The sequence below is a fragment of the Podarcis raffonei genome, chromosome 2 (assembly GCF_027172205.1).
Source record: "Podarcis raffonei isolate rPodRaf1 chromosome 2, rPodRaf1.pri, whole genome shotgun sequence".
Classification (NCBI taxonomy): Eukaryota; Metazoa; Chordata; class Lepidosauria; order Squamata; family Lacertidae; genus Podarcis; species Podarcis raffonei.
The window spans coordinates 75,343,529-75,357,348 of record NC_070603.1 but is presented as its reverse complement, the minus strand read 5'-3'; the positions used below and the strand labels follow the sequence as shown (position 1 = coordinate 75,357,348).

At 44.5% G+C, this 13,820-nt stretch overlaps 1 protein-coding gene across 7 annotated transcripts in view; it reads right to left on the bottom strand.

The window, feature by feature from the left end:
- Positions 1-13,820, bottom strand: part of TWF2 (twinfilin actin binding protein 2) — a 57,381-nt gene that overhangs the window by 29,462 nt on the left and 14,099 nt on the right. For 6 of the 7 annotated variants that reach the window (XM_053377532.1, XM_053377534.1, XM_053377537.1 and 3 more), the window contains exon 2: positions 9,886-9,963. The exons of the other annotated variant lie outside the window; for it this stretch is intronic. In XM_053377532.1, coding sequence (XP_053233507.1) covers positions 9,886-9,963 — 78 coding nt within the window. The remainder of the gene's footprint in view (positions 1-9,885; positions 9,964-13,820) is intronic. 7 annotated transcript variants of the gene reach the window in all.

The following is a 13,820-nucleotide window of genomic DNA, read 5'->3' as shown; positions in this document are numbered from 1 at the left end:
TGTTTGCAGACTTCCCATAGGCGACTGGACTAGGTGGCCTGATTCAGCAGGGCTCTCTCTTCTTATGCTCTTATGTACCACCAGTCAACAGAAGGCTGCTCTGCTTCTTAAACCTGAATTAAGCTGCTCATTGCTCTTCTGTTCTGCAAAACGAAGAACGACAGACTGAGCCAAAAGGAACTCTTACTTCCTGTATAGACTTTGGGGTGTGGAGAGCTGGTGTTCTCAGCAGAAGGCACTGCACTGTAAAGCCAGATTTGCTGAACACTTGATTGCTGACAGATTCAGTGTGCAAAGTAGGAAGTGGCTGTGAATCAGGGTAAAGACCCCGTCAAGTTATCATTTGTTAGGCTTGTACAAAAGGCATGAACATAGCTTGTTCAAAAAGCATAAGAACTATAGCTCATTTTGGGGGGAGTGGATTCTGCAGAGATCTGAGTGTCTCTAACACTTCTGGTCACACTCAGGTTTCGGATTTAACAGCCACTACCCACATTGGTGCTTTTCTTGCCACGTGGCTTGCTGCTTTCACAATCTGGCTTTCACCTTATCTCCTGCCATTTAACTTGGCACCCTGGTAGTGGCATCACTGCCCCCATCCCAACTCCCACTGCTCCCACTTCACACTTTTTAGGGTTTTTGTAAAGATTCAAAAGACTGGATTTAAGTTCTAAGCTCCACTGGAACCAATACAACCTTTTGTGACTCACTTCACCCTGCGGATACCCAGGAACTTATTTCTCAGTTTGGAACCACAGCCCTTCCAATCTACAAGCCGCAGGCAGACTTTGTTACTGTGCTAGAAGCTAAAGCTACACTGGGCACACCCTGACCTTGAGGTTCAAAGGGAAGTTAAGAGATTAATTCTTAAAAGCACCGAGATTAGAAATAACAAACATTATTCAGGGCTGTGACAATAAGAAAGACCTAATCATTCTAGACATAAAACTGCTATAAAGAAGAATACTTTTTTTAACTTCCCAGCTACATAGCTCTGGTGTGTCTGTTCTATGGGCCTCAGGAAGGATGCAAGAGCAAGTCTTCGGCTCACATGCTGCCTGCCTACCAACACCGTTCATATACAAGATGGCTTGAGGAGAGGCAGATATTTCTGTCATTCATGCCATCTCTGTACCCTAGTATGAAATAGAAGGGACCCCCCCCCGTTCCCTACTCAACACAAATAAAAAACCTCCCATCTCTCTCTCTACTCAGCCATCTAGCAAACAAAATACAAACTAAATAGCTGATTAGTTAATAAAGCTTGTCAATAACTGGTCACAGCCCAACCTATATGATATCACACACACACACTTTTTTATCATTATTAAATGCTTTATTGAAACTAAAAGGAAACAACAAACAAAAGATTTGTCCAGAAGAAAGAAAAGAAAATGGTAGTATTTGTTACATCATATCACAATAAGTTCTTCTTGCATTTCTAACCCCATCATGCATCTACAACTTAATCTATCTAGCACACTGTTTGTTTTCATTTTCTTTTGCTAATTTTCATCAGTAATATATTCTCTTCTAATTATCCATCATGCCACAAAAGTCCTTCAAGGCCTGCCACTTACAATAGTCCTGAAGAAATTTTTTTTGTACATGTCCCATTTTCTAATAAATGTTTGATCTGTGTCACACACACTCTCAGCAGATGGAAGAGTCATCAGGAGGGCAAAACTTCATCAAAATCTATAATAAGCTCCATGCTTACTCACCCCATGAGAGCCCTACCTTGTGTTGAAATCCTAAGTAATAATCTACCAGGGTCACATGAGCAAAGAACACTAACCCTAAATGCTAGCATGGCAACAGCCTGACAAGTGCGACAAAACACATGGATAAAGGAGAGCAGACAGCTTTCAAGTGGGTCCTTAAAATGTAAGCTTATATTCCCAACATGCCTAAGATGTCAGTCAGGGCCACTGCCAAACGGCAGTAGGTCCTCGGTACAGTTTGGCTGATGTCCCTCCCTGAGGCCAATCTTTGTGGCAACAGTGCCACCAATTCTCCTCCCCGCTTTGTTACTTAAAAAAATTATTTGCCACCAGAACAGCGGCGGCGGCGGCGCTGGCCCCTTCTCTGCCACCAGGACCCTGGGAGAAGGCCAAAGGTCTCCCTCTCAGAGCCAGGCATTCTGGGTGAGGTAGCCAGCTACTAAAAAGAGGGTGTTTATAAAGGCAGTGAGCAAGGGGGTTGCAAGTCAGGCCTTTGTGAGTCCTGGCAGGTCTTTGTCAGTGTCCAGTCTGGCTGACTGCTGGCACCAGGCCCGATATCAATTACTGTGATTCACAGTTTCATCCTCTTGTTAGGGCTCCGGGATAGTAATCCAGTAACCCAGCAGTCTAAGGTGAAGAGCACAATGGAATAAGTGGATTGTATTTTCAAGCACAGGCCTTCAGGGTGTTCTTGGCGAGACTGACTATGAGAACTATCAAAGCACTACGTTATTCTTTTCTTCAGGAGGGCAGGTCTTTAAACCGGTTGAAAGTGCAACGGAACGGCAAATGAGATTTCCTGTAAGTGATACACATTAGGGGAAAACGCTCCTGTTGCTACATAGGCACTACTTAGGGATCTAAATTGGGTCAGCAAGGAATGAGGTATCTGGGTCATTAATGGAAAGCTCACTCGAAATATCAACCTTTTGCAGAGAGACAATGGAAAAGAATGCAACTTCCATGTTAGACTTTATTAGGTAAAAATCACTAAAAATACAGGCATGCTCCGTACACTGTGTGGTTCTAAAGCCAATCACTACTCAAACGATAAAGGAAAGTTTAATTAAAGCAGTAAATGGGATGGGACACTCTTCCTAGGAGGGAAGATTGAAAAGCCTGAAACCTTTAGGAGAGAACTAAGGGGGGGAAACCATTATAAAGTCTATAAAATTATAAATAGAGTGAAGAGGAGCACAGTTTGCACTCTCTCCAACTCAGTTTAAACTTGACAGCAGGCAAATTCAAATTGCTTATCCATGTTGCATTCTGCTACTGTCATGTTCCAACTAGGATTTCAGTCACAAATCCCTAACATGCTATCATCAATGCCTAGAATAGTATTTAAATTAGGCCTCATAATTCAAGTTAGCTAATAAAGCTATTTGGCAGGGGTTTGAGAGAGGTGAAAGGAATCACACCTCTGCATGCAAGTGCAGAAAAGGAAGGACACACAGTGGGCAGGTTTGGATGCTCAATTCCCAGTTTGCTAAGCCATAGTTTAGTGGCTGGGAGAAAAGCAAGGGGGCCACAAGCTCCCCCCCCCCACTTCCTCAGTGCTTGCATCCAGGTTTAATTAACAAAATGTTAGCCATTGCATCCAAAAAATGTAAGGGTGGTTTATCCAACAAGGGGAGAAAGGAAGCATACGTCAGGTGTGGGGAACCTCTGGAGCTCCAGATGTTGCTGAACTACAACTCTCATCATCCCTGGCCACTAGCCATAATTGCACTGATGGGAGCAAACGTGGTAACCTCACAGTTGGATTACTGCAATGCATTGTATGTGGGGCTAGCTTGGTCCTTGATCAGATGCAAAGCATAGCAACTAGGTTGTTTGTGGGAGAAAATGATGTAACACTGTGCTTGCAGGATTTGCACTGGCTGCCTATCTGCTATGAGGCAGACCAGTTCAAGGTATAAGGCCCTACACAGCTCTGGACTAGGTTACGCGAGAGACTGTCTTATCCCTTATCCATCCAGTAGATTGCTATGGTCTGTGGTGAAATTTCTCCTGCAGGTTACAAAGTGCTCAGAAGCCTCCTCCACAGTAATTCAGAGCAGGGCTTTTAGCACAGCTGCCCCTCTTCTGTGGAATAGCATCCCTGTCGAGATATAACAGCGGCCAGCTGTCTGCACTTTCTGGAATCAATTGAAGTCATTTATGATCTGACTTTGGCTTTCCCAGCTGGATTATGAGGTTTTTACCACAAGCGTCTACTTCTTACTGTTTTTGCCTTGTTTTAACAGTGTTTGCTGCTTTTGTGTTTTCAACTGTTTTTTAATTATCTTACGTGAGATGGTGATTTTGAAGGTGTTTAGTAAATCAGTAGTAGCAATAGCAACAACATCTGAAGGACCAAAGGTTCTTCGCACCTGAAACACGTGAAATGCTCTTCTTTACCATCTTTGCTCTAAATTGCTTCCTTCTTTTTCCTTTTTCCTTTTCCTAGAAGAGATGTTTCTGAGGTAACTGGAAGGCATATATCCCAGCTTAGCACTGTGGTTGGAGGAGAGGAGTCTTAAAGCCATACCCTTCATTTTGGAATCATTCAGTCTGCCAAGGGGAAGGTTGGCTTCTTTAGCAAACCTAAACTTTTACACCCAACGATAGTTTATGCATTTAGAGAATAAATAACTTGCCTCACAAATAGAGTGCAGGATAGGCGATGCTAGGATAGTGAGCAGGATAATTTTACACTAGCATGAGTGTAGGATATTAGCAAGGGCAGGAAGAGAAATGCCCAAGGAAGAACCTTTCCTTGTTTAGTCAAACAGCCTTCTAAGTACCTTACAGTGCAAAACTTTCCACGTCTTCCCTGAAATAAGGCTCACTGGGTTCAGTGGGTTTTACTTCCCTGCATGTAAAGAGGTTGCGGCTTCCGTTTGTCGGCAATGACTGCTAAACTATTCCATTGGAATAAGTCTACATAGGACACAGCTGGAATACAAGCTGTACCAAAAAGATGTTCACTGTAAATGATATAAACTATATTCCTTAACCGTCATCTGGCAAAAAAACCACACCACAACAGCATTGAAAGTGCTGTTCACACAGACACTTTTTGAGAGCTGCCTAAGTGTCCCTAAAAAGATTTTCCCCCAAAATGGTTTCATGTTCAATCCCTTGTGTCTCCAGGCAAGGCTGGGAAAAGCTTCTTCAGGAAACCCTGACAAGCCACTGTCAGTTGGTGTTGAGCTGGGCAGCCCAATTGGTTTAAAGGAGCTTCTCACGTTCCTGTGACCTTTACTGTATCTCTGTGGCAAAAAGCTATTGCTGGACGGAATTCCTGAATGCAAGGAGCCCAGGAGCAAATCTGCTGGGGGACTGGCCATGCCAAACAACATGGACGGAGAGTGGGGACAGTAGATTTCACACTGAACTTTGTGGGCATCACAGAAGCTCATTACATATTTTTTTTAAGTGCTGAAAACGAAAGCTTTAAAACCATTTATTTCACAAGTGGTGTCTTCCATAAGAAACTGACAAGCTATAAATACATTTGAAATGACCAAAGAGAATTGTGAAATCTGTGGCTGCTTTTAAGGAGATCATTGCACTGCCATTTAGAAAGATGCCCAAAAGATCAACCCTTCCTTCAAGCCGAGTCATAGAAAGGCCGTAAAGACTGGGGCTTTCCATTCTAGAAATGGAAAAAATGTGATCCCCCCCCCCCACACACACACACCAGCAGCCATTAAAACCTCATTTCATGCAAACCATTCTTTCAGAGCTCCTTCTCTTGTTACTAGTACATCTGCTTTTCTGCTCTGCTAAAGTACCTTTGGGTGTTCACACACACTCTGAGAGGAAATGTAAATTATTTCCAAAAAAAAAATTTTTTTTTGCAGTGCTGCATTTCAGGGGCCATCCATAATACTCTTAATGCACATCAGGCCATTTTCAAGTTGCTTCCCAAAACCCGGAGATCCCATCATTAGAAGCATCAAAATGAGAAGAAGAAGAAGAAAGCAGCATCAGCAGCGAGGACAAGAAAAGCATCAAAAAGTCTTATGTGGCTTAGGCAATGAGTCAAGAAGCCCTGCCATATTGAGCAACAGGAGGCCCGAGGAATGAGAAGAGAGCAGGCGGCAGCAAAGGAGAAAGCTTCAAGTAAAATAAAAATAAAAATCTGGCATGAGTCGGTAAACAAGAAAATTCCTGCTCTTACAAGCACACTGCAGAAAATGTTCTCATCAGTTGGGCCAGACTATTTTGCATGAAAAGAATCCTGCTGTCAAGGATGGTGCAGAAGACGGGGATTTCAATGCATCCCCCACATAATGAAAGAATAGTGCGGCCGGAATGTGTCTGAACTGTGATGATGCCTCTTCTTCACCTGGATGGAAGGTAGAGAGGTGTGTGTAGGCAGAAACCTCTGGATTGTGTGGCTGGGGTATAGCGCAACTACACAAAAGGAAGAGTCACACCTGCTGTTCTCCCTGCTTTTGCATCTGGCGCTGCCTACCACCTGTATGAGGTCCCCAGGAAGATTCTCTGTAAAAAAATCCAACCCCTTCCCAGGCAGAAAAAAAGTTTGCTTTAAAAAAACTTTCTTCCTCTTTCCTCACTACTACAGAGTACAGAATCTCTGAAACAAAGTTAATGATCTAAATTTTAATCTCCTCTCTCCCACGGAGACATCCTTGGTGCCCCTGGCAATTGCTCTTTACCAAATATAGAAGACGGAAAGACTCAAGAGGAAAATTCCTTTTATGCAGGCCTCCCTCAAGTTTTACAGCAACGCGTCACATATATAAATATACCTCGTCAGCCATGACTAAGTGTGCGGATTCCTATGCCGCATCCATCCATGAGTATTCACTGGTTCTAAAAAGCCTAACACTGAATCACCTACGCTGGGAGGAAAGAGAGGGCATGTTTCTCATATACAGAATAATGTTTGTTAGATAAATAGACATATAGATATACACACATGCAAAGATCATCCTAGTAAGCTGCTTAGGAGGCATAATCTTTCTAAAGATCATGAAATTGAAGCATCGCACAGTTTTCCCACACAAAGTAAGCAACCACAAGTTCCATAGTCCTCTTCTGGAAAATTCTAGAAGCAGAAGCAGACTTCAGATTACCTTCCCAAGGCCAGTGACTCAAGCGGGAGCAGCAATGAAATGCTATTAACTTTCGACTAACCGCAAGATCTCCATCTTTCCTTAACTGCTGGATAAGCTCAAGTAGATTTGGAGACTACCAAAGTCAATTAGTTGGCTACATTAGTGGTACAAATTTCCATGGGAGCCATCTAACAATTCAGATATTTGGATCATGAGTATTTATTTAGCTGTAGACACAACTAGGGATGTGGGTGGCACTGTGGTCTAAACCACTGAACCTCTTGGGCTTGCCGATCAGAAGGTTGGTGGTTTGAATCCCTGTGATGGAGTGAGCTCCTGTTGTTATGTCCCAACTTCTACCAACCTAGCAGTTTGAAAGCATGCCAGTGTGAGTAGATAAATAGGTACTGCTGTGGTGGGAAGGTAAACAGCGTTTCCGTGCGCTCTGGTTTCTGTCACGAAGTTCCGTTGCACCAGAAGCAGTTTAGTCATGCAGGCCACATGACCCAGAAAGCTGTCTGTGGACAAACGCCGGTTCCCTAGGCCTGAAAGCGAGATGAGCGCCACAACTCCATAGTCGCCTTTGACTGGACTTAACCGTCCAGGGGTCCTTTACCTTTTACCTTAGACATAACTAAGCTTTTTGCCTGGAAAACCCCTGACCAGTCCATATTCATGCACTAATCTCACCATCCCGATTCTCATCAGCACGTGAGAGTCATGGAGATAATAAAACTAAATTGGAAGAAACAGCTGGTGGGCGGCGGCAGGAAAAAGAGGAGTAGAAAATAGTGAGAGCAGAGAAGCGAATGACTTCCCATTGGAATGTAACTGATATCCAGTAAGCAAGAAGGTGCACACATCACTTGCTGGGAAAAACAAAAGCTACTTCTCACTGAGGGATAAAACTTGTATGTGGACCATCCCATTTGAAGCTGCAAGTTCATATAAATTAATGCTTTTTCAGCCAAAATATTACCTCCATACAATACAATAGTAAGTCACGGAGAAAGGACTTTAGTCTAGCCTTGTCCTTGACATGCTTGCATTTTAGTAAGCCAATCAAAAAACTAGCTTCTACAAGGGAAATATTTGGAGACTGATTCTGAGCTCTCTTTCCAGGAGAGACAGCACCAAGGATGTGGAGTTTCATAAGACTTCAGCAGCCCTGACCTTTAGGCCCTCCAACTATTGTTGGACTCCAACTCCCATCAGCCTCCACTAGCATAGCCAATCATTGGTGCATGCAGATGTGGGGAATATTATATTAGTCTATCTCATGGGTAGGCAAACTAAGGCCTGGGGGCCGGATCCAGCCCAATCGCCTTCTAAATCCGGCCCGTGGACAGTCCAGGAATCAGTGTGTTTTTACATGAGTAGAATGTGTCCTTTTATTTAAAATGCATCTCTGGGTTATTTGTGGGGCCTCACTAGTGTTTTTACATGAGTAGGATGTGTGCTTTTATTTAAAATGCATCTTTGGGGCATAGGAATTTGTTCATCCCCCCAAAAAAATATAGTCCGGCCCCCCACAAGGTCTGAGGGACAGTGGACTGGCCCCCTGCTGAAAAAGTTTGCTGGCCTCTAGATTATCTGATTATAATGCTAGTGCTTCGGTCTCATTTTCTAAGGTTCCTTTCATACTGCAGTACCTGTTGCATTATAGAATTGTAGCTTTTGGCCAATATACTGGCCTGTCGTGCTAAATTTCATTTGCACCAGTGAGCGTGGTGTGACGAGAATGATTGGACAACATTACTATTGACCCATCCTTTCCACTCAGGCATGCTTCTATTCCCTCATGAAAAGAGCAGGAAGTATGCTGGTATACTGCCCCAAATTTCATCACTTCATTCCTACAGTGTTCTGAGTTAATACAAACAGATTTTTTTCTGAAAGCAATTAACATGGAAAAGAGTGCTGAACTTCTCCTACATTCCCTTAGATTTCCAGAAGTGACTTCTATTTCATATCTGTGTCAAATACAATGTGGAATTTAACAGTTAGGGAAACAGAATAAACTGCCATGTGGATGCAGCCTATCAGGGATGACGGTCGATGTAGTCGAGCATCATCTGTAGGGTCAGAGGTTCCCCAACTATGGGTTAAAGAAAGAAGGAGTTTCACAGGAGAAGCCTACACACTAGATGGGGATTAATCTGTAAGTGGTTCAGTTATCTACTGGCTGAGAGTTGTTCCATAGTAGCCATGCAAAACAGCAGCACCTGTAGTCATTACTAGAGAATTAGGCTGGAATCTATTGGAGGAGTCACCTAATGGAAGAACAGGGGGAACAATTTTTGCCAATCTTCCTTTCCCTCTGCAGCCCACCACCTCCCAGACTTCTCCCACCCTGTTCTGGAGGGTCCCTCAACTTTCTCGAGTTGGCTTTCAGGAACAATAGGAGCAGGGGAAGGGGGATCAGTGCAAATTGCTTCCTGTCCTCTTCTATAAGTGGATCAAAATCCCTTTCACTACCACAAGGGCACCAATTAGATTCTATCCCGTGCTTCTTTTGTTAGACAAGTTTTCAACTGCTACCATATCAGACACTCCAACGGCTAACATTGACTACAATCTTTTATTTACATTGTACAGGAGACAAATTTTGAAAGCACCCAGAAAATGGCCCCGGGAACAGAACAGTCTATACGGCCACCTCACTTTGGCCAGACAGCAAGTATCTTATTCCATCTAATGGGACTCCGGTCTGTTGCTTCACAAAAATATCAGCAAGCACCCTCATGGGAAAAGTTGTTCAAATTATGAAGGGGTTCACAGTATGTCCCAAAGGAAGCTTCACTGGCAACCAAAAAAACCCCAAATAAGGATAAAACCTACTGTTCTTTTAAAATTAAAGTTGTGTGGATTCTTGAGGTAATGCATTCCAGAAGCTTCCACTAGAATCTTCCTCTGGGTAGCTCTAGGCCGGCCACCCACCCTGCCCAAGTTGACTGGTGGCAGCCAGATTAATGAAGTGAAGAAATATTTATTTGTTAATTTTGTATCCTGCTTTTCTACCACTGGTACACAACTGAAGAAGCTGACACCAAAAGACAACAACACAAAATCAATGTAAAACTTACCATCCTCGATGACGATTTTGATGAGGCGGACCGAACCGTTCCGGGCCTTGGCAAAAAAATCCTTTAATTCTGTTGTGGCTAAAAGAATCAGAAACATATTGATCAGGATCTGAAAAGGGAAACCCGAACTTTATTCCACTCTTCAAAACAAGGTAAAGGAAAAAGAAAAAGGAGAAAGAACTAGTACAGCTTTTTGTCAAAAAGAAGAAAGATTTCAGTTGCTCTGATCGACTGTGTGGTGAAGTATTAACTCTCACAGAAGTTTCAGAGTTAAATACCGGCTGGGAGGGAGCGCATGTGATCGAAAGAACTTGATACTTGGCTTGGGCGAACATAATATCCCAAATTTAGCAGATAGTTTGGCTTGCAAAGGCAGGGTGGGCTCAGGTGACAGTTTATTAAATATACAGTGCATCCTGATGTATACACAGGGCAGAGGGAAAGGAGCCTGCTGGGATTAGGGGTGATGATGGGCAGAAGCAGCACTGTTCTTGCTCTTGCAATGACGATGTTTTGCTTTAGGTGCCCCAACCAGAAACATGTGACACACCCCCCCCCCACCAGTGAGCTGCCAAGCAAACAGCCAGCCAGACATTTATAGGAATCGGAACTGGAGCTGCTCTGGCATTCGCCCTCTGCCTGTCCTATGTCGACCCTTGAAGGATAATATGCTATGAACCCGAGAGAAGAGAAGCCAGCAAAGTTCTCGGCGAGGCCACAGATGCTTGCCAAATGAAAAACCTGTTGGGTTGTGTGTTGCCGACAACAACAGATAATGTCACCTTTATGGACGGCAGAAAGGATTTGAGTTACTTTGGTTGAAGATGATGTCATCTGCCAAACCCTTTCATCCTGCTCACCAAACATGGATACAACAGCTCTAGGTGAGCTGGCTGGCAAGAATTGCATTTTACAGGCCATGCATTTCCCTGTGAGAACAAGTGATAGTAAAAGATAAACTAGCTAAGTAGGAATTAAAGGCTCATTAGCTTCACTGTGTAATTAGAACAATTGAAATAATTGAATAAACAAGGCAGCCCTGGAAAACATCTGATTCTCTGACCTGGCAGAGGCCAAATTTTCACATAATGCTAAGCCAAACTACTACTTAGCATGGAGGCTCCCAAATATGCAAGCATGCTCACTTCACTCCTTCCCATAATTTTTAGCTCAGAGTTGCGCAGCTACTAAGCCAAGGTCTGAGTTGTGTGTCCTCCAAGCCAAGGGTTGCACAGGTCTCTCCTCCTTAACCACAAGATTTGGTCATGACTAAGGAGAAGAGGTGAGGGATGCAGGTGGCGCTGTGGGTTAAACTACAGAGTCTAGGACTTGCTGATCAGAAGGTTGGCGGTTCGAATCCCCGTGACAGGGTGAGCTCCCGTTGCTCAGTCCCTGCTCCTGCCAACCTAGCAGTTCGAAAGCATGTCAAAGTGCAAGTAGATAAATAGGTACCACTCCGGCGGGAAGGTAAATGGCGTTTCCATGTGCTGCTCTGGTTCACCTGAAGCTGCTTAGTCATGCTGGCCACATGACCCGGAAGCTGTACACCGGCTCCCTCGGCCAATAAAGCGAGATTAGTGCCGCAACCCCAGAGTCGGCCACAACTGGACCTAATGGTCAGGGGTCCCTTTACCTTTACTTAAGGAGAAGAGACCTTAAGCAGGAACCCCAGTTTGACTTAGCTGCAGTTTTGCACAGTTAAAAAAGGAGGAAGCACAGTGGGCGTGAGAACCTCTTTAGGCACCAACGTTGCGCCAGTAAGTTATACTTTGGTTTACCGCAACTTGTGTACTGGACCCATAATGCTGGTTCTCTGCTAACCATGGCGTACAAATCAGCAGCTGGCTTCAGGAATGCACCCTCCCTCTACTCCTCTCCAGCATGCATTGCCCCTCCATTCCCTTCCCTAATCAAACTTAACTGTGGTTTAGTGCTAAATCTGCACCAAATTGGGCTAAAGCCCACCACATTTGCATCATAATCGGCATCTGAATCAGGTTGGCAAACCCTGGTTAAGAGGGAATCTCATTAGCATGTGCTTTCTTGAAGTTGTCGTGATTTGAAAAGCATAGTGTCTTTCTGCACTAAGCTACTGCATTTCTTACCATGATTCACCATCTATGCTTCAAGATCAGCATGGTGGAACTGAAACCTGTTGATCCTAGTAGATTAGAGCTGGGGAACCTCTGGCCCACTGGAGTCCAGTCTGGCCTGCAAGGCCATTTTCTCCAAACCAGCTGATGGACAGGAGGGCAGGGTTCAATTCTACATTGGCTGTGGCTATCTGACCCTTGAAGCCAAAAAGGTTCCCTACCTCTTAATTAGATTTTTCAGGAGTCAAATACAACATAGGCAACTTTTTGTGGGACCACTTTGGAGAAGTTGACGCTGATCTTGCAGTCTTCCATGATTATATGGTACCTGGATGTATCGGCAACTGACGCAAAATCCAGACAAAACCAAAGTAATGGCAGCTTGCAGGCTCTGCCCAGGCAAGTCTTGGGAAATGATGTCTCACTGATGGTACTTGTTCACTCTGATCTCGCCAGTCACAGCCTGTCCTGGCTGAATCTTCCAGTTATGGCAGCAGCTGGGAAAGAAGGCTGCAAACCCTTGGTACAGATTAACTTGTGTGATGTTTAGCCAATACAAGATAGATAAACGCACAGCACTGATCTGCAGCGCTGATCTTAGAATCAACCTGGGGCTACAAATGGTACAGATTGCAGAGGAGTGCCTTTGGATGAGGCACCTCCTGAGGAGTCTATTGCACCAGGATCTAAAGGTGGCTCTCAATTGCCTCCTAAATACTAATGCAATACGCTAGTATTCATTTTAACCTATGACACTAACTCAGGGAAAGCCAACATGGTGCCCTCCAAATGATGCTGAACTTCAAATCCCATCAGCCCCAGCCAGCATGGCTGTTGGGCAGGGAATATAGGGGTTGTCTCCTAACATTTTGAGGGCACCACATTGGCTACCCTTGCTAGCTCATGCTAAATCCCTCCATGATGATCTCCTTCTATGTACCCTTGCTGATCTTACTGGCCATGCAGTGCACCCCTAAACAAGCATTTCACCACACAAAGCAGCAAAGTAACCCAATATACACTTTCACCAAGGCAGATTTTTCATTACTCATACAGCCTGATGCAAAGGAAAGCCTACGTAAGCCTGTGTGTGACAATACCTTAAAAGGCATTGTCACTGCTTGCTCCTAACAGCTGGACTTCCCCCTTCTGGCTGTGTGCATAAGTGAACACACACTGGTTTACTTTATCATACACAGCTTCTTCTGGCTCTCTCTCTCAGCCACAGCCCACAATTAACTCGCTCCAACGCTGTTTGAGAAGGGCCATAGCTCAGTGGAAGAGCACATGCCTGGCATGTAAAAGGTCTCAGCATCTCCAAGGAGGACTGTGGAAAGACCCCTGCCTGCCTGAAAGCCTGGAGAGCTATTGTCTGTGTAGATCAGGGTTTCCCAAACTTGGGTCTCCAGCTGTTTTGGGACTACAATTCCCATCATCCGTGACCACTGGTCCTGCTAGCTAGGGATGATGGGAGTTGTAGTCCAAAAACCGCTGGAGACCCAAGTTTGGGAGACCCTGGTGTAGACCAAGTGTCTGACTTGTGCAAGGCAGCTTCCTATACACCTCTCCACTTTGGGTGTGACTCAAGACACATTGGCTGAGAGTTGAAGCACCACTGGCCTCTACAGCTAACATGGTTTTCCTTATTCCTCAGGTACAATGCTCTTGGACCCAGTTTGCTGGAAATAGAGCTGGAGAAGTTGTGCTTCACAGAAGCCTGTAGTAAGTCTCCATTTTCCTAAGACACTGGTCTCTTACACCTGCACAGACCAAGAGTGAACCTGCTTCTTTCCACCCCCCCCCCCCCAAAAAACCAAGCTCAACAGCCCATACTGTTGTAGC